Genomic DNA, 24,779 nt, shown 5'->3' with positions numbered 1-24,779 from the left:
ACTGCTCACCCTCCTCGCTTGGAGTCACACACATACACACACACACACACACACACACACACTACACCCTATCATACACAGGCTGGGTACAATTTACGAACATGTGTGTGTGTGTGTGTGTGTGTGTGTGTGTGTGTGTGTGTGTGTGTGTGTGTGTGTGTGTGTGTGTATACCTTTGAAAGAAATGAATTGAGTACCATGCGGTGAAACTGTGAGTGTGAGAGAGTGAGAAGTGGTGGTAATTTAGCGTTCTCTCTCTCTCTCTCTCTCTCTCTCTCTCTCTCTCTCTCTCTCTCTCTCTCTCTCTCTCTCTCTCTCTCTCTCTCTCTCTCTATCTATCTCTTACACACACACACACACACACACACACACACACAATAAAAGAAAGAAAAAACACAAGCAAGTAAACACAGACACATGAAGGAAGAAAGATAAAGACGAGTAAGATTGCACGAGAGAGAGAGAGAGAGAGAGAGAGAGAGAGAGAGAGAGAGAGAGAGAGAGAGAGAGAGAGAGAGAGAGAGAGAGAGAGAGAGAGAGAGAGAGAGAGAGAGAGAGAGAGAGAGAGCATACCGGCTTGTGTCAATAATGCCGCTATTGGAAAAAGATAATTTGAAGGTGCCAGCCGAAAAATGAGTTAACGTGATGACGGGAAGAGGAGTAAAGGATGACTCAGTGAGGGTTGTTCCTCCACCCACCAAACCAATACTTGCCTCCTGCTTGGCCTCCTAACCCCTTCCCCCTCGTCCCCATCTTTCATATCCCCCCATCTCTATCTAAACACTCCCCTGCTCCGCATATTCAGTAATGGGGTGGTGTTATTCCCAACGCTCTGAACATTTTTTCCTTCCAAACAAAATGCATGTCTAGATATATAATTCCCTCAGCACATTTCCTCAAGCCTGCCCTCCCCATCCTTCATATTCAGTTAGAAGACAGTCATTCCCAGCTCCCCTAGTGAACATCTTCCCTCCCAAACAGAATGCATCCCTAGATATAATTTCCTTCCGGATATTCTCCCACGCCTTTCGTCGTCCCCATCCTACACATTCAGTTGGGGGAAGTACAGTCACTTCTCCCACTTAAGGGATGTTTTTTCCTCTCAACATTTTCCTTCCCAAACAGAATGCAGATATAATTCCCTCTGAATATTTTCCCCAGTGGGTTTCTTCCCCTTGACCAGTGTAATGCTATGATAAGGAAGAAACTGACCGAAAGTATTGTCTTGGGTCAGGTTTTGTTAGGATGTTTTAGGTTCGGTTAGGTTTGGTTAGGTTTGGTTAGATTAAGTTTCGCTTTGTTTCGGTTTTGGTTGTGCTAGGTAGGGTTAAGTTAGATATGGTTTGGTTAGATTGTTACTTTAGGTTAGGTTAGGTTAGATTAGGTTAAATTCTGCTAGGAATGGTAAAGTTAGACTGATGATTAAAATAATTAAGAAGTATGGAAAACAAATGGAGAGGGATCAAGGAATTAAGGAAGGAAAATGCCCAGGAAATAAATCCTACAGAGAAATATCCGTACGGGGAAAAAAAAAAATGTCTATGAGGAGTATATAAAACCCTCACTGAGTTGCTGTTTTGGCCTGAGAGAATGTTACTGTCCTGACACTCCCGGACGCGAGGATCACGTCCTCATGTGTATACAATATGTCAGGTTTATTTGACAAGTGAGGATACTGCAAGGATCCCGAGTGTCTGTAACAGGCAGCTACGTCCCACCCACCCACCCACTCTCTCTCTCTCTCTCTCTCTCTCTCTCTCTCTCTCTCCTCTCTCTCTCTCTCTCTCTCTCTCTCTCTCTCTCTCTCTCTCTCTCTCTCTCCAAATAATAGCGTGTTTCGAATTCCGTAACATTAATATTGCAGATTGAATGCAACACTTTAACAGTTAAATAATTATTCGACTGACATTACAAAAATTTTCATCACAAGAAAATACTTGTTCGGAAAAAAAAAATGTTGTTCAATAGTGAATATGTAAACGAGTAACCATGTGTCTGTCTACCTACTATCTATCTATATATGTACTTATCTAACTATTCTGACGCTAATTCCTTTGAAATTTTTGATGGGATGGGCACGAAATATGAGTACATATTTACTCCTGTTTCTGTCCGTCATCTTAGTACATTCCAGTTTGTATGTTTGTCTGTTTTTTACCATTCTCTCTCTCTCTCTCTCTCTCTCTCTCTCTCTCTCTCTCTCTCTCTCTCTCTCTCTCTCTCTCTCTCCTCTCTCTCTCTCTCTCTCTCTCTCTCTCCTACCCCGATAGTATTTCCTCTCATCTTTACAAGAGTCCTCCTCCTCCTCCTCCTCCCCCCTCCTCCTCCTCCACCTTCTCCTCCACACATGATCCATCTTTCTGTACCACTCGTATATTCTTGCCATCTAACTCTCCACCTTTCCCTGCAGGTGAGCAAATCTTCTAATTCTCACGGAGCCTCGTATCACCGCCTCCGCTGTTGCATAACAAATTCCCCTCGCCCTCCCTAAGCAAGCCCTCACCTCCACCCTTGCTACTCTCATTACAAGCGCCTCTCAGAGAACTCATTTTCCCAGTATTTGAAATTCACCGAGACCTTTGGCTTAATCCCTCGTCCTGGTCTGACTTGCATATGCGAATGTTAGAACTATGATACTATCCTGCAGCAATTGCTTTACCTACACTATATATTTACTGTTTTTTCTTTTAAATATTGTTATATATGGACCGTTCCTAAGAAAGAGAAAAGGATATTTATCAAGCCCACAATGTGTGTCTTTTAAATAAGGAATATATCGCTATTATCGGACAAAATTTTTTTATCTTGAAACATTTTTCAACTTTTTAAGGTCCGGACCTCAAAAAAAAAAAAAAAAAATCTTAAACTACCGAATTTTAAATAATGAAAAGTAGAACAAAATTGATGTTCAAAGTTTATATCAATCAATAAAAAGTGAATATTTGCTTTCTAAGCGTTGTTTCAGAGAAAGATATGGCTAAATTTAAATGTTATTATCTACGCACAATTCCTATTAACAGAAGAAACATATTTGACGTACGCACTCTCTCTCTCTTAAAAAAAAAAAAGAACATATCTCCATTATCAGAATATTATACATATTTGCAATGTCTCTTCTTCAAAAAGAGAACACATCTTTACGATCAGATAAAAATTTTGAGACTGAAAATGTTTGCACTTTTTAAGGATCGGACCTGCAAAGAATTCAAAAGTTTTTACGATTAAAGAATGTCTTTCAAAATTACAAAATATTAAATCATGAAAAGTAAAACAAAAATATTGATACATAAAGTATTTATTAGTCAATAAAGTTTTTTTCTTTTTACTTTCTAAATTTCTTTTAAAAGTGAAATATGGTTATGACCTACGAACCATTACAAAGAGCTCAAAAGAATATTTTACAAGTGTACAATACTTCTTCTTTACATAAGGAACATATGTCTATGATAAAAAATTTTGAGATTAGAATTTTTCACATTTTTAATATCCTTGTCATTTTTTTTTTTTTTTCATTTTTGAGAGAACCTATCTTTTTTTTTTCTATTTAACTGATCTTCCGTCATATCTAAGAGACAATCTCTAGCTATTCCAGTCATTTACCCCTCTATTTATGGACCAATTTCTTGTTATTCCACTCATTTACCACCGCACTGAGAACCAATCGCTTCCTGTTCCTCCTACCACCATATTGAGAACCAATTCTACCTATTCCAGTCATCTATCATCCTATTGATAACCAATCTTGCTATTCCAGTCATATGTCACTATTTCAGAACAAATTTCTTACTATTCCAGTCATTCATCATTCCATTTAAGAACAAATTTTTACCTATTCCAGTCATTCATCACTCTACTAAGTACCAATTATCAAATATCTTCATTTCAGTCTAATCTTATCATGGAACTATACAATACCTCTAGACCCATTTATGGATTCTTGCCGCCACTCAGTGACAGACACTTCCTCTTCCCGCAGGCATCACGCGGCTGCCCATTCTCGAAGGGGAGATCTCCCACATCGAGATTCCCCGCCGACACCCGGCCCTCGGCCTCACCATCGTGGGCGGCGCCGACACCCCGCTGGTAAGTCCCTGCACTAGTATTCATTCGCTTGTCACTCCCTCATTACATGTTTTGACAGCCACTCTGTTGTCGCGGGACGCTATACCCCACACCGGTCCTCCTCTGCCCGCCCCTCTCGCTCCAAGTCCCGCGTGAGCCTGTCAAAACTATACAATTTTGCACACAGAGCGGCTGTAATATAATAAAACACTGTGTAAAATAAAGCGGGGACTAAACTGAATTACTACTGCATTAATGGCGCGCATGTACTACGTATATACAGTTCACACACACACACACACACACACACACACACACACACACACACACGAAAGAAGAAACAACATTTGAGGGTAAAAAACGATACTTTATTCACTCATGTGAGCTTTCTATATCCACATTCTTCTATATTTTGAAATTCATAGTTTCTAGAAACTTTTTTCAAAAATATTTCAACTAAAAAAGAATATGCAAAAAGTTTCTTATTTGTTAAAGAGAAAACGTGCCGGTGTCACGGTCAATTTTGACATCACAGGGACGGTGTGGAAATAAACTGGCTCATTTCAAATAACATATAAGGAGTGAGAAACGACACTTTATTGTTTTTATGTTCATTGTATTCCTGTATTCTTTTTTTTTCCAAATTTGTGATGTCGGGAGAAATTTCTAATCTATAAATTTGTGCTAATTTTTAAAAAAATCATAAATCTACAAAAAAAGTCAAGGATTTTCGATCTCAAAAAATTCTAACACAGCAAGATTTAATAGAGAGAAAACATCCAGGTGTCAAAGAACGACACATTTATTCATATTAAGATTTTTGCATTTTTTTTCCTTTCCAAGTTCGTAATGGCCAACTATTTTTTTTTTCTTTTTTTTACCTGCATTAAATCTCAAATCTGAAGCTCAGCAAAGTATATATATATATATATCTATATATATATATATATATATATATATATATATATATATATATATATATATATATATATATATATATATATATATATATATATATATATATATTTATATTATATATATATATATATATATATATATATATTATATATATATATATATATACTCGTATATGAAGTGTTCCACCTATGTACAGTACCAATGCAGAGATTTTTAAATTAATCATCATAAAATATGCAGTTGTCAAAGCCACTTTTGACATCACACTGATGCTGTGTATATTAATAAAAAAAAAAAATAATAATAATAATAAAAACCTCACTACATTGACAGTACACAAAGCTAATTTACCACACAAAGTGAAGCAAACAAATCAACGCACAGAACTACAAAACAGTATCTATATTTAGACAAGCTCACAATAACAATAAGGAATAATAACGGAACAACTATAAGGAGTAATAATACGGAACGAATCAGTAACAATAAAACAAACTTAACATGCAAACACCGCGGAAACAACGCAAGGGACGCACACTTATACACTACAATTTGAGCTGAGGGTTCGCAGTTCACGTGGAGGGGTCGGCCAATGATGCGGTGCCTGCTTCCAAGTGCTTACCTGTACGAGTATTCCAAGCACTCAGGTATACATCTCAGACCTCTGGACCGCTCTCTCTCTCTCTCTCTCTCTCTCTCTCTCTCTCTCTCTCTCTCTCTCTCTCATCTCTCTCTCTCTCTCTCTCTCCACGGATCATATTTTCAAACGTATCAGCGCCTTACCTCGACAATTCTTAAGTCTGTAGTGCAAATTATCAGTTTGTAAGAGTTGTTATGGTTCTATTGTAGCTTAACGAGTGTTCTGTGTCATTAACGAAGATAAACATCAAGAGAACTCAACTCGTAGTCTTTTGTGGTCTTTGAAAACAGTCCTAATGAAACCCTAAAGCATTTATGAGTACAAGTCCACATCTCAGCCTGACATCTCATCCCAGGTAAACACTTCTTAATAAACGCAGCAGCTCTACTCTTTTGTTTATGCTGTACAAAGATGACACAGATGAGTGGCAAAGGGGACTAAGTAATTTAAGCTGAAGCAGGAATACTATTGCATATTTTCTTACGTTTTAAATCTTTAACCGAGAATGTATTTCCTGCTATTCCCCGAGGTGGATCTGTGGATGAAACGTATAGGATAGTTATACAGTGTTCTTCAGTTATTCCTTTCACTGGTAAACTCTGGAACTCTCCACCTGTTTGTTTTCTCTTCTTCCTGAGACTTGTGAACTGTTTCTAAAGAGGAATATCAAGACACCTCCGGAGCCAAATTAGCCAACTTTTTTTCGAAACTTTTTTAGTGACTATCTTTTTAGGAAGCGAAAAAGATGAGTGATTTTTTTTTTTTTTTTGATATTTCGAGCCTTTAGTCAGCCTCCGTAACATATTAAAAATCCTGCTTCAGTCTTAATTTTCTTAACATTTCTCTCTCATTTTTCTGTGTTGTCTGTGATATTTTAACTTAAGATTCATCGCGAATTTTAATCTCTGACACATATTCCAGGAATGTGATGTACGTGCATTTGTGTTTCTACGTCTCGTATATTTCTAAAATTTGGCATCGCATCCTACATGTACATACAGTATGCGCAGGCATGACCTTCATCTTTATCATGTACTTCCACAACCAGCGAACAGACAGATATAATTTCTTCCTTTACTGGCTGTCACCTCTAGCACACTAGGCATGTTGATCCTAGGAGTGACTACCATAACTTATGAACTAAATCACGTACAGGCAAATAAAACACTACTCAGAGATTATTCAGGGTTGAGAAATGGACATGGCATTATATTTTCCTCGGATTCTGTCAAAATAACACAAAGTGACCTCCATCACAAGAGCACACGCCAGGCTCAGCAGGCGTCACGTGGCGCTGTCACTGGTGCGCGGTGATGGATGAGCGTGTTCGGTAATGAGGCAATAATAAGTGTGTATTTTGCAGTGTTTCATAAAGGTATCATGCACCTGGCACGCGGCGAGCTACTCGTATATACCTGGTCGGCAAACATGTTAATTAGTAATGAACATCTAACGCTTGCCACAGAATATTTAAACCAGAGGATATAAATATGAATAATATATAAAAAATGCAAATGAAGCGAGCAGACGCCTCTCGCTCGGAGCAATATATCCTGAGCCTAGGACAGGGGGGATATGAAGCGACAGTTTTCCATACTCCAAGTAATCACTCACCTCCACGCCTTTGAAGTTGAGCTGCGTGTCGGCAACATTACGATGGAACTACTCTCAGACACGGATTGTTTTTAAGGTAAATGTTAAAACTGTATATATGCACTCTAGATTAACAACGAAAAATACAATTGTATTTTTAACAATAACGTGGAATTTTTAGTACGTATACGGAGGTGTGAGAGTCAGCACCAACGTAGAACGAATCTCTTTCGGAGATATGGGACACAAAAACTTATTTATTTGTGCGCAGGGACTGAAAATTTGTAGTCTCGTCTCGGCTACGCCTCCTCAAACCTGTTCAGGGAATCTCAGTCCGGCACGAGATCGACAGACTACCGCACAATGTTCCTCTTATTGCATGCTTCCTCCTTTTTTCCTCGGCGAGCTTCAGTGTCCCGAAGGTAATGATTGCAATTCCTGCTGCTTTGTCCTCATTTTCTCTTTACTTTTCCTGCTCCAACATTGCCTACTGGCATGAAGACGCAATCTTTGGCTTAATTATGCCTTAGCAAATGAGCACGAGTATTTTTTTATTTTTTTATATATACACAAACTTCAAATACTTTTTTTTTTTTTTTATTTCTCATTGCCGGAGGAGACAAAATATTTCGGTACAATCTCGGAGTATTTCGTTATCGACTAATCCTGTTAAGCTTCCTTTCCCTTCGTTACTTGACCTTTGTTCTCTTTCTTCGCTCTTCCTTTGTTACAACAGCAGACAGCCATTGCTGTTAATGCTATTGATCTGCTTTGATGACCTGTATTGTATTTTAATCCTTATTACTTCTATTTTTATTTACTGATCACTTTACATTTTGCGGCCGGTTTTTTCGAGTAATAGCTCCAGCCTGCACTGATCTATATATTGGTAAAGTTTTATTCTGTCAATTAGCGGCTTACTTTCCCCTGCTATTTTCGGTAATGTTCCTCGTATATTTCAAAGAAGCAGCTATTCTGGGGTGGTCTCTATCAGGCGGGCAGAGCGAGGCAGCATTCACCAGGAGCTGCAGTAAGAAACGCATCGTCCTGAATTTTAGTTATTTCTAGTTTTATATAACTCATCAGACGTCTTACTAAGCAGGGTCATGATGTCCTCTTAAAGCAACGAGTTTCCCTATCTGGCGAGTAAAGCAAGCCATCATTCTACAGGAGGAATGCATAAACTCCTGAATTTTTTTGTTATTTCTAGTTCCATATATGAAACTCAACAGGCGTCTCGCTAATCAGGTTCATCAAGAGTAACGAGTAATGAAAGAACATAACATCCGGAATCTCACGTTGGTTGTTGAGGATTAATGTCCCTACAAACAACACTACACTTCCTCCAACTTTGGATAATCCATTTGGCTGCTCTCCTTTGGGACGAGCACCTCAGCGGGCCCTTTCTTTTCGTTTTTTTTTTCTTCCTTTTTGTTGTCCAAAGCCAGTGCCCCCTGATATATATATATATATATATATATATATATATATATATATATATATATATATATATATATATATATATATATATATATATATATATATATATATATATATATTATATATATATATATATATATAAAGTCTTCTCTATGAGCCGGTGAAGTGCACAATGAAAGTATTGCGCAAAAAAAGGTTATCTCTAACCGGGGCCTGATGATCGTTACGGCCCCGATGTCTGAGGCGCTGCAATATCTACTCTGCGTCAGGAGTTCATTCACTGGAGAGGGCGTGTCTCCTAGCTTAGTTTTTATCTTGCCTTGAGATCAGTTTCTCAGTGATTCTGTGACACTCTAGGGTCGGGGAAGGGGAGAGGGCATGGCGCAAATATCACCTTTGATCTTTGTCGCAAAAAGAAAAAAAAAAATATGGCGATGTCACTTTGGTGTATACGAGTATCTTTAGTTTCCTGGATATGAATTTACCGTCTGAACATTCTGACAAGACCTGGTAAAATAATTTCTTCCATGATGAATTACATAGGTGTCCTCTCCTCTCTCTCTCTCTCTCTCTCTCTCTCTCTCTCTCTCTCTCTCTCTCTCTCTCTCTCTCTCTCTCTCTCTCTCTCTCTCTCTCTCTGTAACTCTTATGAGTAAAATTAGTAAAGCTGAAATTTCCAAGAACGAATCTTCATGAGAGGACTTTGCATGGAAGTCAATTAGGAATTTACTCGGGGAGCAGAATCAGGACTGCATCGTCTAATGTGAAAGCGTCCTGACGATAAATAACCCACAACGATATCTTTGCACACCTCACACGGATAGCGGCGCGGCTGTCTAGTGTCTGCCTCAGGGGTCTTCAGGGCGCGCTCGGCTAACATCTGCATCCGACAAGTAACGATCGAGGTTATTTTTGAGCGAGTTTACCACGATCCGCTACACTGCCCACGAGATGCTACGCGATGCTCACACGTGGCGTCGCATCCTCCAGCGCTTTACCATCCAACCTCGACTGCTTTTGACTGTCTCTGGTGGAAGCTACTTGAGTGTGTCAAAAGTGTTTTCATGATTCTGGTGATTGTTTTTGAGCGAGGATACCATATCCCGCTGCACTGACCACGATATACTCACACGTGGGGATCGTATTCTCCAGCGTTTTACCGTCCAGCCTCGACTAATTTTAAATGTCCCTCGTGGAAGCTAATCTTGCTACTTATGTTTACGATTAATTTCTCCAAAAAGATAAGTCTTAATAATGAACTGTTTGTCTGATACAATCCATGTACCATTAATGTCTTTTCCTTGTACTGACACGATAATCCATGTACCATTAATATCCTTTCCTTGTACTGACACACATAATGAAGTGTTTAAAGCGTTTTAAGTGTTGGTTGTCAGAAGTGTTTTCATGATTCTGTTGATGGTTTAACCCTTAAAATCCGGGTGGCTTCTTGGAACATATTAAATTAGTCCATTTCAACTCAAAATCATACGAAACAAGATACTTTTAGATAAAAAAAAATTTCTAAACACAACACACAATTCACTGATTTTAAGACAGCACACGTGAATCTTCGTAAAATCATGTGATCTTAGCCTAAATAAGAGTACAAGACATCATCATCAAAGGAGAAAACAACTATATGATTCTATCTAATCATCAGTGGCCTCTGAAAATAGTCTTTATGAGAACCAAAAGCGTTTCAATACACGAGTCGAGGTCAAATATCAATTGATGATTCTCCACTCACTCCTACTGTTTTGTGTTTTCCCCTCAGTCCCAAGTCCTCTGATTTGTTGACAATTTGACGTGTGCTTTTCTAAGGAAATCAGCAGCTGAGAAGACTTCTTAAACTGAGAGATACAAACTAAACTCGATGGAATTGCAAGTGACGAGGTTTCTGAGCAGGATTTTATTTGCTCAGCGCTTTATTCTTTTTAGTCTAACGAACGGCTGCCACCTGTCCGTGACTTAATTTTCCTAGTGCAATAAAACAGTCGCTTATTGTACTGTATGCTCTGTTGTATTTCTAAGTATAATGAACAGTTGACCTCTGATTATATCGTTTTTAACTTAGTGTAATGAACAGTCGGCTCATGCCCACACCTTCGTTTTCTCTACACTTCCATTTTCTTTCAATAGCTCTCCCTTTAATTAACACGAACTAAACACTTCTTCCTGGCTTCAGTATTGGCGAACGATTTAAATGATGAAATATGCATTTACTTCATCCCTCAACGGACCGAGCCAGCATAAGAACATAAATGCATCATTGCCTGGCCTGTCCTCCCCTGCGTGTGTTTAGAGGCGCAGCGAGGAGCGTCTCTGCCCTCGCCTACTTCTGTAAATTCTATAAGTGATATTTAACTCTTGTCGGGTTGCAGAGGACGAGGATACAACGTCGCTTTAATATGGCGGCTAAGGGACACTTCTGCACCGTAACTCGACTTCGTGTGACTTCGTGACTCTGATAATAAAGGCGATATTCCGAAACGCTATGCTCTCTCACGACGACTGTTTTCAAATGTCATTGAGATGATTAGCCGGGTTCTCATGAGTATTTCTCCCCGTTAGGGATGTAGAGATCTTGTCAACCCGTCACTGCAACCATAAAAAAAGAACTTCCTTAAAGACACGTGTAACTTCAACTAGAGACTTTTAAATGGTGTAGGTGCATGCAGAAGTGTTTCAGAATGTGGTCCTAAAAGGTGAAGTACTCAGTGACTGACAAAACCAAGGTGTTCACTTCATCTATATTCTGGGGTGAACTTTTCGTATTTTTATTTTGTTTTATTTTTCTTTTTTTCTTTCAGTAGGTTGATGGTAATTGAGGTGGCCTAAAACGCGTAGTAACTTTTAGTAGATTCACTCTAAATGATGATGATGATGATGATAATGGCGATGATGATGACGATAATGATGACGATGATGATGGCAGCAAATGCAATTAATTATATTCTTAATATACTAATAAACTTGATTCTAATATTTCGTAATGGAGTTTAATATTCGAAGTGCGTGACATTTATCCCCGTTCAAGGGTATTCCGGCGAGAGAGAGAGAGAGAGAGAGAGAGAGAGAGAGAGAGAGAGAGAGAGAGAGAGAGAGAGAGAGAAGTATATACGTGGATGGTCACGTCCTCTGCACTTCAACAACGCAAAGTTAAACCCCTGCCCCATCCCGCTCCTATATTAGTTTTCAATTGAGTGCGCCAGTTAATGGTACAGAGGAGTACTGTGTGTCACGGGGAGCGGTTCGAGCGAGCAGGAGAAAGTATGCAATAGTTATTTCAATTAACGAGGCAATACTGTTCTTGCAATTGGAATTCATCATGACACACACACACACACAGAGAGAGAGAGAGAGAGAGAGAGAGAGAGAGAGAGAGAGAGAGAGAGAGAGAGAGAGAGAGAGAGAGAGAGAGAGAGAATATAACTGTACTAATAACCTGCCATATCTATTGCTTCTTATTAACTTACTCATCTGCCAATTACAAAACCATTTCCGTCCATCATTCTTGATTCGCAGCAAAATGTGATTACGAGGTTTTGTAAACTTCCTTTCCTTGATTTATTACTGACGATCTCCCTTTCCATTCGCATCTTGATTTACTTCTCCTTTGAAGATGATGCGAAGATTTAATACATTACATTTCCCGCACTTGAGAGACACACAGAGAGGGAGACACACACACACACACATACACAGAGAGAGAGAGAGAGAGAGAGAGAGAGAGAGAAGAGAGGAGAAGAGAGAGAGAGAGAGAGAGAGAGAGAGAGAGAGAAGAGAGACGAGGAGAGAGAGAGAGAGAGAGAGAGAGAGAGAGAGAGAGAGAGAGAGAGAGAGAGAGAGAGAGAGAGAGAGAGAGAGAGAGAGAGAGAGAGAGAGAAACACTTATTTAACAAAATCACCAGGTAACATAATAAGACACAGAGACAACACATCCCATCCTTTATAGAAGATAGAAATGAGGAAGTGACGGGCACATAGGAGGTAACGGGGACATAGGAAGTGACGGGGACATAGGAAGTGGTGCACAAATCTAGGTTCTACTCACCCGTGACCTGATTTCAACTCATATCGTCATTCGAGGCACAAAAAAAAACACCTGCAATAAGGGAAAAAAAAATTGGAACTCATTAGCATACAGGAATGCGTAATATATATTCGTGAAATCACTTACTTGTATGGTGATGAGAGAGAGAGAGAGAGAGAGAGACAGAGAGAGAGAGAGAGAGAGAGAGAGAGAGAGAGAGAGAGAGAGAGAGAGAGAGAGAGAGAGAGAGAGAGAGAGAGAGAGAGAGAGAGAGAGAGAGAGAGAGAGAGAGAGTTTTCCTCCTTGTTGTTTTCCCCTCCAGACATTCCAACTCCTAACTTATTCTCTAGACATTTTCTCTTTCTCTTTCTCTCTTGGGCATTCCCCCCCGCCTTTTTTTTTTATGTTTCTTATTTATCCAGAAAGCCCAACCTAACTCACTAACAGCAATGATTTCCGCCAGTGTTACTTAATTGGGGTGAAAAAAATGTCTACACAGAAAAATCCCCAAAGAAAAAATGTCCAGGCAGGAGTTTATAACAGGGAAAAATGTCACATGGGGAAGAGATAAATGGTCACGGGGAAATTGATTGATTAATTAATTGATATAACCCTTTCAATACTTTCCTTAATCACTAGCCACTCTCAGGCATTTCTACTTATTTTACAACCGCCTTCAAACATTATACTGGGTACAAAATGGAAATAAATAAATAAATATATATATATATATATATATATATATATATATATATATATATATATATATATATATATATATATATATATATATATATATATATATATATATATATATATATATATATATATATATATATATCCTTTCAGTCCTCTTCTTTCTTGTAGATTCTTATACAGATTTCATGAAGTGTTTTTAGTGTTGTGAATTGTTGCATATCGCAGTTAAAGGCACCGCAAAAACCCCACGTAGGAATAAAAGAGCAGTCTGTAATGGTATACGTACATAATATGAATAAGTACGTGAAGTCTTGTACATACTGTTGTTAGTGTTAGGACATTAGAGAGCTTTAAGAGAAGATTAGACAGGTTTATGGATGGGGATGATAGGTAGAAATAGGTAAGTATATTTCATACAGAGACTGCCACGTGTTAGCCTGGTCGCTTCTTGCAGCTTCCCTTATTTCTTATGTTCTTATGTTCTTACTCGAGGCAAATAAAAAGAGAAATGCATGGATTACTCATATGTCCTCCCACTCAAGTCCGGCAACTCCCCAGGGATATAATAATACCTACAATTCACTATCGCAGTAATGGGTTCCCTTTTAAAGTGTTCCTGGGGTTCACAGTGTGTGTGTGTGTGTGTGTGTGTGTGTGTGTGTGTGTGTGTTATCTTTTGTTTTCCCTACGGCATTCTCCAAAACAATACAGTCCCAGATAGCAGACTTCACTTCTCCCGCCGCGCTGACGGACGTTGCATCCACCACTTGTTTATCTTATTCTAACTTTATTCTTTTTCATCCCTCCCCTCATATCGCAGAACACTCCCGAGATTCAAAATGGGTTCCAGAGAAAGTTAGTGAACATTGTTTTCGTGGCTATCACCTGCCGAGCGTGACTGGTAGTGCATGTAAAATAGCGGAGTTACGTGAGCGAAAGAAAAAAGGAAAGGAATAAAAAAAGAAAAAGAAAAACGCGCTTCACAGATTGGGTGACATGCAAATGCGTAGACAGGGCGATTGCAGCTCTTCGTCAGTCCCATCGCTGACAGGAATGGAAGAGAGAGAGAGAGAGAGAGAGAGAGAGAGAGAGAGAGAGAGAGAGAGAGAGAGAGAGAGAGAGAGGGCACTTTGGTTTGTGGTCAGGTACATTCGGAACCCACAGAGTGACAAAGAGATCCTGGCAAACTATCAGCAGGATGGACGTGACACAAGGACTCCTCACGGCCGCGGAGAGAAAGCAGGAATGTTGAAGAGACTGCCAACCCGAAGTGATGAGTTCGGCAGAGCCATCAACACTCTCACCCTCTTTAGCCCTACCTGGCGTTTTCTTATGCAAAGAGTGACACTATGTTTGGGGTGTCAGGGAGGAAAGGGTGAGGTAAGAGCGGGCACTTAAAGGGAAGGGGGGGAGAAAGGAGGTAATTTGGGACGTTATCGAGTTCCTGCCCTGCCCCGCCCCACCTAGATCCCCGAGTGAATGGGAGGCAATTTCGTTTCTGTAAATATTGCTGAAAAGAATGATTGATTGACCCGCCTCACTGGACTCCACTTAGATTGCGCAAACAAAACATTTTATTTTTTCAATCTTACTGATCTACGAGAATTTTTTGAAGTATTCACCCATTTCACGACGACCATCACCACTACAGCTACCATCACTTTTACTGCCCCAGCACACACACGCGCACACACACACACACACACACACACACACACACACACACACACACACACTACACACACACACACACACACACACACACACACACACACATAAATAGATACATCCAATATATATACATACATATATATACAGTGTGTGTGTTTGTGTGTGTGTGTGTATATATATATATATATATATATATATATATATATATATATATATATATATATATATATATATATATATATATATATATATATATATATATATATATATATATATATATATATATATATATATATATATATATATATATATATATATATATATATATATATATATATATATATACTTTTTTTTTCATTTAAAGTTTGACCTCTCGTTTTCTTTTACTCTTAATTTTCGAAGGTCGCTAATGGCCTTTCAATGTTCCTAACGATTATGCAAATGCTCTCCTTCCTCTTCCCAAAGCTGCGTCGCTAATTTACCGTGTCGAGTCGCCCAACTTATTTACACCAAACACGGGTAGAGGGGCCAAGCTGATCGTCGGGGGGGCATGAGGGTTAAGGCGCTACACCCTCAGAAATAACATTGATCAGGTTTTTATAATGCGAAAACTAGAAACTCTTTTCGAATTTCTCTCCCAGTCCTATAAACGATACCATCTCGTTCTATCGTAACGCTCTTCTGTTCAAGGACATGAGCAACTTGAGACGACTTCCTTGTTTTCAATTTGTATGTTTGAGTGTGTTTACTGCTAAGCACTGTGCCCTAAAGTAGGCTGCGGGGAACCTTCAGCTACTATTAATGACCCCGAATGTAATTACTGGAGCGAGAGAGAGAGAGAGAGAGAGAGAGAGAGAGAGAGAGTCTCCTTAACTTTACAAAAGCGAATAAATGCTTACATTACAAAAGTATTGCTTAATACTTTTACTCGTATTATATACAAAAACCGTAACAACTTTCAAAATTAGCGACGTAAAAGTGGATTTGACAAAGTAGTGGTGATGACTGACGCAACGATGTTATGGCTAAGTGGTGTCGACGCCTCACTTGTGGTAATGACGACGGAGATGAGAGGAGGAGGAGAAGGAGGGGGAGGAACGGGAAGGGGGTCGTTGTGGTAGTGTGACAATGAAGTTAGTTAGGTGATAGTGGCTGTGCAGATGGTGGAAGTGGCAGCAGTGTGTTCCCGCTTCCCGTGCATGAGGATGTGGTAGCGGCATATGTGAGGCAAGCAATGATAATAAAATTCCTCTTATAAAACTATAAACCTTCTCTTCCTTTCTTCCTCATGCCTGGTGGGTCTATCTCCAGTAGCAGTAGCGCGTCTCTGACCGTGCTTCCCCCCCCCCGCCCTCACAGCGGTGCGTGGTGGTGCAGGAAGTGTTCCCGGACGGGCTGGTGGCACAGGATGGCCGCCTTCAGCCTGGCGACCAGATCATTGAGGTGGACGGCGTGGACATGACCTCGGCGACCCACCAGGCCGTGTGTCAGGCCCTGCGGCGGCCCAATGCTGTGCTGCGACTGGGCGTGTACCGCGAGAGGATCGAGGCGTACCGCACCTCACCGCACGCTGGGCACGATGACCTGCACGGCACGCCAGTGGAAGGTACGGAGCAAGGTATGTCTCACAATATGGACAAAAGGGACTAATCAACTTTACATTCCCTTATGCGTATGGATGAGCTTCATGGATGCGCATCGTCTACTTCCACAACACTGATCAAATAATAACTTAATGATCGTAACAATCATTCAGCAAGTCATAGCAAGGTTGTCATTATCAACGATTTTCTCTTCACAGTCAGGAAAAAGCACAGGAAAAAAGTGATCTCATACAGTTTGGTGAAAAGTGAACACCTTGGTGTCAATCAGGTTACTCGTGAGTGCGTGTTTTGTTTTCACTGCGCGTGGTCTATGTACGGACACTTCCATAACAATCTGACTCACATTTCCTGCAAATCAGTGTGTGTGTGTGTGTGTGTGTGTGTGTGTGTGTGTGTGTGTGTGTGTAGCCGCAGCTGTGTGAGCGCGCGCGCCGCTCACTTATAAATTTATGAGTATTATCGTTGTCTACGTTACATGACAATCCTCCCCTTGATTTGACCCTGTATTTATGCCGCTGCACTGTGTTTCAGGTGAGATGATGGCCGTCACGCTGCACAAGGAGAGCAACCGTCAGCTGGGGCTGAAGCTTGGGGGCCGCCGCACCGAACCCGGCATCTTTGTGATGGAGGTGCTGGAGGGCTCTGTGGCAGCCCAAGACGGGCGCCTCCACCCGCACGACCGCATCCTGGCCATCAACGGCGCGGACGTGCGGTATGCTCGCCTTGACCATGCTTCCACCCTCATCCACGAGTCTCAGAACCGAGTAAGCCTTGTGGTGCGGCGAGGCCCGGGTCCTGCGGCCTTCGAGTACAGCAGTCGTGCCACTGTCTCTTCACCTGAGTGCCCGCCCCACGCCTGGCGTCGCAGTCCCAGTGAGAATGGATCTCAAGGTTCGCATGGGGACGAGCCGAGCGTCAGTGAGGGAGGATGTGGAGGCGGCCCTCTGCAGTATGGCCGCTCAGCCTCTTGTGACTCTCTTAGCGACCACAGTCTCGTATCCTCCATGCTTTCCTCCCCCAGCACTGGCCTCCCCTCCGACGCAGGGGGAGGAACTAGTTCTCCTCCTAGAGGTGGATCTCCAATAACGTCTTCTCCAAGTTACTGCACTTCCGACACCGATGATGTAGAGATACATCCCCATCAGGCGACAAGCGATCCACACTACCAAGGCCACCACCATCCCCACCAACCCGGAGTGAGTCCTCCAGCAGACCACACCATTCACCACACCACCTCCATATCTCTGCCAGTCACCCCAAGGGGAGGTCAGGCTCCCGAAGATACACATGACTTCGCGGCAGGTCTGAGGCGACTCTTGCACTCAGAGAACAATCATCTACAACAGAAGAATGTCACCATAAAAAAGGTTTGATATTCCACGGCTGTTTATTTATCTTTGTCATGTAACAGAAAATCTAGCATTCCTAACATATGTACGTGTGACGACCAGCCTTGGGGCATCACAGGAACAGAAATTGGTCTGAAGGACACTTCAGGGACAATCAGGGAAACACTAGTTCGACATCTTAATGAACAAGTCAAGATGATCCTTAAAGTCAGGAAGAATTCTGGTGGATGTTGATTTTTCTGTCACGACATAATGTAACGCGAGTCTTCCGGCAGGCCACGAGGGAGAGTCTGGGCATGAGGATAGGCGGTGGTCTGGGCAGCAACGAAGGTGACACGCCAATCTACATTGCAAACATCAATCCGCAGGGACCCGTCGGCCGTCGGCGCAACGTTAAAGTAAGTAAAGTGTTCTACATTCATTATAAGCTACTACAGTAACTACATCCGAGCATGAAGCTTGAAATAGTATGACAAACCCAAAAAACAAAAAGTGGCTTTTTTTTCGAGTTCTTCGGCCTCAACCTGCCACGTATGGCAAGGACGTTACCACCGAGCAAGTGTGTGTGTGTGTGTGTGTGTGTGTGTGTGTGTGTGTGTGTAACAAACACGACTCTATACCGTTATACGGCATGCAGTTACCAAATATCAATCCATGTCACTACCCACAAAGTTATCGAAACACTGGCAACCAATATTCACATCAAGAGTTCTCAGAAGAACCCTAGGCACACCCTCCCACTCAGTAATTCCTCCCTTCTCTTCCAGAAAGGGGACGTGGTGCTGTCGGTGAACGGACAGTCACTGGTGGGCCTGACGCACGGCCAGGCTGTGGCGCTGCTCAAGGCCACGGCCGAGCTGGCAGGCGTCACGCTCTCGCTTCTGGACGGGCCAGAGACCTCGTTAGGTTCGGCTAACTTCGTACCGTCGTGGCTGTTCTGGCAGAAACTCCCTCGCTCGCTGCACGTGTCAAAAAGCGTGGTGCTGCACCGCGCACCGGGCGCGTCGCTCGGTTTCAGCATCGTGGGCGGCGCCGACCCGCAACGCGGCACGGAGCCCATCCACGTACTGTTCGTGGTGCAGTCGTCGCCGGCAGCAGCCGACGGCAAGCTGCGCTGCGGAGACCGGCTGTTGGCGGTGGACGGCCACTCGCTGGAGCTGGTGCGGCACGCCGCTGCCGTGGCCCTGCTCAAGCAGGCCGGCCAGAGGGTGCACCTGCAGGTTGTGTCCTGGCTGGGCACGGAGCTGTGACCTACACCGCACGCTACACCCAGCCACTGGCAGCGAGGACTTCCACAACTTCCATTAACCCGTGATCAGGTCATGCATTTCGCCAAGATTTTGACAATTATACTATCATTTATACACTACGTCACATATAAGTCACCATGAGATCATCACCCAAAGCAATTAATTGTCCTGTCATTTAGCACACGATTTTTTTTTCTGTCATCATGAAGTCTAACCAGTGATCATCAATGTCATTTGTTATATATATATATATATATATATATATATATATATATATATATATATATATATATATATATATATATATATATATATATATATATATATATACATGGAGAAATATGTGCGTCATATGCATAAACTTCAGAGCAATGTGCGGATGTGTGGCTACATTACGTTACCTATTGATGAGATCACAGTTGTCTTCAGACAGGAGCTCACATTCAGTACTCTAGAGGTGGTGAAACCTTGTGTTCCTGATTCCACATACATATTCATGCGAGTTACGTGTATACACTGACGACGCTACGTTACCAACCCACCCCAGCTATCAACATGGAAATGAGTGTGGGGCCCCTCTCTGAATGGTGGCCTAGTGATTAAGACAAGGCTAATACTCGATACAACTTAACTAGTGACGAGGCTTCGAGCTTTCTGAACCATTCATTGTAAACACAGCTCTCTCTCTCTCTCTCTCTCTCTCTCTCTCTCTCTCTCTCTCAATAACACCAGGTCACCATTTCCTAAGCACGTCCATGCTAAAACACACTCGAATTTTATGGACAGAGATTGACACTACGATTTTCCAGATTTAACCAAATGCTACCATAACACAGTGAAAACGGTAGAGGGAAACTGAACTTGCCAGTCATCAATACAAACGTCCCACAAACACTCATTAAGCTCATAAATACACTTGATAGTGCATGACATAATACTAATAATACATAATTCAGAATTTCCACATGATTTACAACAGTCATGAAAAGGCTTTACCTCGTTGAGGGACTCCTGCCTGGACGCTGTGTTGAGTAGTGGCTCGCACCTGACTAACACGACACTGACAGTGTTGCCAAATAAGACGTTATCATTAGTCTGCTTTACACAACCCGCAAAACTGCGATGTTTATCCATTGCACAACATTTTCCATTGATAATCAAAAAAATTATGTTTGGTTTCTCAACATACAGCTAGGCGGCTTTCATCACTACCATATTGAAAATTATAATGATAAATCCAGAGTTCTAGCGAGAAATCCCTTAATTCAGCACTACTGGACACGTGAATATTTTGCGAATATCATTGGCAAACTTAGTTAAGTACATTTTTATTCGAACTTTGGATTGAAGTTGAACTGGGCAACGAAAGAGCGAATTAATATTCTACTTAATTACCAACCTTTACGTAATTAACATTCTCTTCGAGAGAGAGAGAGAGAGAGAGAGAGAGAGAGAGAGAGAGAGAGAGAGAGAGAGTAGTTTCCATTGAGCTTTGCATCTGTTGGCCACTATCTTTTATTCACTCATTTCCAGAAAATCCCTTGTCTTGGTCACATTGTGGTCCGGTGCGTCATTTTTCTTACTTATTAATTTTCGCAACTAAATACCAAGTCAACGCAAAAATTAACACTCAACCTCAATCTTATCCTGAACAATCCTGAAACACGTTAAATAGACTATACTCACGATATTGTCATTATAAAATAAATGTCTTAAACAACAAAACTTATTTATTCTACGTACCATGATACTAAAATCGAAAACAGTTGCCAAAATAATTCTCATGGTTCATAAGGTCGAGTGTCAGCCGTGCATTTCAGTTAACTACCTTAACCAAGTGTCGGCCTATTGATATAACTTTGCCGGCTCGTCTCTGAAGTCTCTATTGGATGGAAAAATCCCGCACACAAGCGTGTACTAAAGACCAATTGTTACCTTAGAATTGTTACGGTTTTAGTTGACCAGGGGCCGTATCCTTAATCGTGTCTGTCTTATCTCGACTATACTTTCAGCAAGCTTTAGTAAGTCATTGGAGTTTACATTTTTTTTTTATCATTATTTTATTTATCGTTCAACAAGAATTCTGCATCACCAGTTGGAAAAATACACAAGGGAACCTGACTAATCATCATTGTGGCCTTTGAAAACAGTCTTAATGAGAGAACAAAGCGTTACTACCCGTTTCCCCAGCTACCTGTCTGCTGTTGCCCCGTATTCCACAACTTTTTTTTTTGGCGTCCTCCCTCGACTACTTTCAATAAGCTGTAGTAGAGGTTATTGAGGTTCTTATGGGTATTTACATGATTGCAGTGATAATTCAACAAACGCTTTACAAAGTTAATAGGAAAATACCCATGAGAACCTAACTAATCATCGATGTGGCCTTTGGAACAGTGGTGATGAGAGATAAACGTATTTAAAGCATATGGGACGTTATTTCACGGGGCAAAATTAACGTAGGAGAGGGCGTAACCGAATTGGCACATAGGCCTATTAGCCTACGTATGTGGATTTGAGGCGCACTCTAATTTAATCTAATCTAATATAATGTAGGTATATGATTTTGATACAAATACAGTGAAAGCAGTAACATCATCTAACACATATAATGTACTGCTTATGTTACCACCACCATCACCCAAATACAGCTACTGCTACTATCACCATCACCATGTCTTTTACAATGACTACCACTACCTCTATTGATGCTACTGTTACTACCAGTTAGAGGAGGATATTGAGGAGAAAGATGATGATGATGATCGTGATGATATCAATAAGCATGTCCTTCACTTCAAGGTGTGCAAAAAGATACCAATGGAGATTTTTAAAGAACAAACAAGGACAGGATGCAAAGGCTCTGCAACAAAAAAAAAAAAAAAAAGTCTTGTGTGAAGATGGCAGTATAAAGAACCCTATTCTCATTGGCTAGTTACCAGTAAAGACGCAGTAGGTAATAAAACAGAGCAACAATCTCCCCATAACTAAGCTGACATTCCTTTAGGGGATAGGTAGCAAGGAAAAATATAAACACACAAATAGCAATAGATGACAGGAATCATATTCTCAAATGTTTGGACAGCTTATCTCAACTACTTCCAATAGACTGAAGTAGAAGTTATCAGGAATTCCAAGGATGTTTTCATGATTATGCTGATAGTTTGATAAAGATTCTTCTATGGAAAAAAAAAATATCCATATGAACCTGATTTATACTCTCTATGGCCTTTGAAAATAGTAGCTATTAAACATTTTAGAATATGGCCCCAGGTCATTAATGTATCTTTGAAGACTCCAGTGAAATGCACTGCTATTTCCATTGATCCATGCCAGCTCACCACATCATCCACTGGCATAAGAAGCCTTTTGTCTAGAATGTCTAGATGACTTGCTTCATACAGTGCTGCAGAGTACAGGCTTCATCTCATAATTCAGATAAATAATTATGAAAAAATGGCACAACCTATCAGGAACTATGATTTACAAATTAATTATTAAACAGGGATTGGCAGTTCAGTACAAATGAACATGTGAACACACTTTTCTATATAAATATCTGATAATTCCAGACACAATATTCCAATGCTTAGTGGTAAGCGACAGTATAAGAACATGATGTGTTCTGACATATACTTTGATTCAAGACATATACCTAACTGCTTCCTGTTGTTAGACATCCGTATATTATACATAAGTAAACTGATGTTCTATAAAGCACATAAACATAATAGTTTACCCTGGAAACCATCAATTAAATATATCTTGCAGACGCAGAATATGGTACCAGTAAGTTAACACTAATCAACATTTGTCTTTAACTCTTTCTAATTCACAAAAAAAATGCATTGATTCTAATTTATCGAGTCTAATGTCTATTCTAGGATATCCACCACAAGGGGATGACCACAGCAGAAGTTCCAGACATTCCTCTCTGGACATCTCATCCTTGCACCTCTCTCTCTCTCTCTCTCTCTCTCTCTCTCTCTCTCTCTCTCTCTCTCTCTCTCATTTCAAATGGATAATCCTCTATCCTACTTTGTATATAATAGTCAACATTTCCTAATTCTATTTTAGTGCCCAAACTGTTGGTTTCTGTCACTATTGGAGAAAGCAAAAACTATATTGATAGAAAAATCAAAATCTACTTGAACTTTTCTGTCAAGGCATATTGAATTGAAGAAAACTGAAGTATCTGTGGAGTCTACTTAGCAGTGACTGTTCTTTTACATCTAAGACATTTCTCAAGACTGAAATTACATAATCTTGCATATATCTTACCACAATGAAACAAAATATATTGTATATATGATCCTTTCACTACTCAGACTTGTTGCTCTGATCAAACATAACTTCCTGGATGTGTTTTCCATGGCCTTAATGGACATAATTATAATAAAAATGTGACAATTTAGGGTGGAGCAATGTGCCTTGTAGTGTCAGCCTAGGGTGAGGACAGGCACTTTGAGAAACTCTTCTTGCCACACTCCATGACTGATCAATATCTCACAAGGTGTCAGGATGCCCTCAGTAAACACCTGATATTGTTGCTCAGATACACATTGGATGGTGAAAAATACTAAAGATAATGACACATGGTTATCAATGTGCCCTGAAACACTTTTAGTATAAATGAGTAACGTTATTGATACAAAGTTACCACACATCATGTGAAAATTCTTACTTGAGAATGAACATTGACATACTTTAGTCACCTATAAATAATTATGAAAATGATAACTGACATCATAACATACTTAGAATAGACACTAAGATAGCAATGTACGTACTTGAGTATCCTATATAGACATCTATGGCCCCTTTGTACTATACTGTTACCGTAACCTAGTATTTACCTACATTCCGTCTGTTGCCCTAGTAACATAGGATCCTTACAACTACCTAATGACCTATTAGCCACTCCCCACACAGGAGATTACTGAAGGAAGCGAGATATTTATACAGAATTGATAAAATGTCTGTATCAATGATTTCTACACTTGAAATGGTTTATACAGGAATTCAATTTTGGTAGGCAATCCCTTCCTCCCAGAATATGGCAGGTAAAGGATGGGCCACCAGAGTGCCTGCTTGTTTAGAACACATGTAATAAAGTGTGAAAATAACCTTTCAGCAAGAAACATTTATCAGTGATACCACAACATGAAGAAAAATGCATCACCCAACTAAAGGATGTGTGAAAGACATCTGACTTGCATTTCTCAAGTCCATTGTTCTGGCATATATGTGTATGTGAGCTCCAAATACAAGTATAGAAAGGGTGGTTTTCTGGACCATTACTAGTACCAAGTTATTGTATGTAGGGTATTAAATCCTAACACATATTAGCAACAAGAGTTGAAGAAGATTGAGGGAGTGTGACAGAAAAACAGAAATGCATTTTGTATTCCTAAATACGAACAGAGACATTAAAACATTTTTATTGGAACTTGTTTTTTTTATTAATTCCTTTTGACTTTTAAAATTCATTTCCAAATATTTACACTCCAACTACTTTAC

The 24,779-nt window shown here is 40.5% G+C and overlaps 2 protein-coding genes across 4 annotated transcripts in view; one reads left to right on the top strand and one right to left on the bottom strand.

The window, feature by feature from the left end:
- The window catches only part of LOC135109520 (ligand of Numb protein X 2-like), a 54,082-nt gene extending 29,374 nt beyond the window's left edge, over positions 1-24,708 (top strand). The window contains exons 2-6 of one of the 3 annotated variants that reach the window (XM_064020915.1): positions 3,977-4,083; positions 16,419-16,665; positions 17,195-18,030; positions 18,288-18,410; positions 18,780-24,708. In XM_064020915.1, the coding sequence (XP_063876985.1) occupies positions 3,977-4,083; positions 16,419-16,665; positions 17,195-18,030; positions 18,288-18,410; positions 18,780-19,262 (1,796 nt within the window). In that variant the 3' untranslated portion in view covers positions 19,263-24,708. Of the gene's footprint in view, positions 1-3,976; positions 4,084-16,373; positions 16,678-17,194; positions 18,031-18,287; positions 18,411-18,779 lie in introns of those variants that run through there. The other 2 variants (XM_064020906.1, XM_064020921.1) reach the window with 2 other exon arrangements.
- The window catches only part of LOC135109532 (uncharacterized), a 48,400-nt gene that overhangs the window by 10,969 nt on the left and 12,652 nt on the right, over positions 1-24,779 (bottom strand). The gene's annotated exons all lie outside the window — the stretch shown is intronic.

The sequence above is a fragment of the Scylla paramamosain genome, chromosome 2 (assembly GCF_035594125.1).
Source record: "Scylla paramamosain isolate STU-SP2022 chromosome 2, ASM3559412v1, whole genome shotgun sequence".
NCBI classification, from domain to species: domain Eukaryota; kingdom Metazoa; phylum Arthropoda; class Malacostraca; order Decapoda; family Portunidae; genus Scylla; species Scylla paramamosain.
This window is presented reverse-complemented; position numbering and strand designations above follow the sequence as displayed.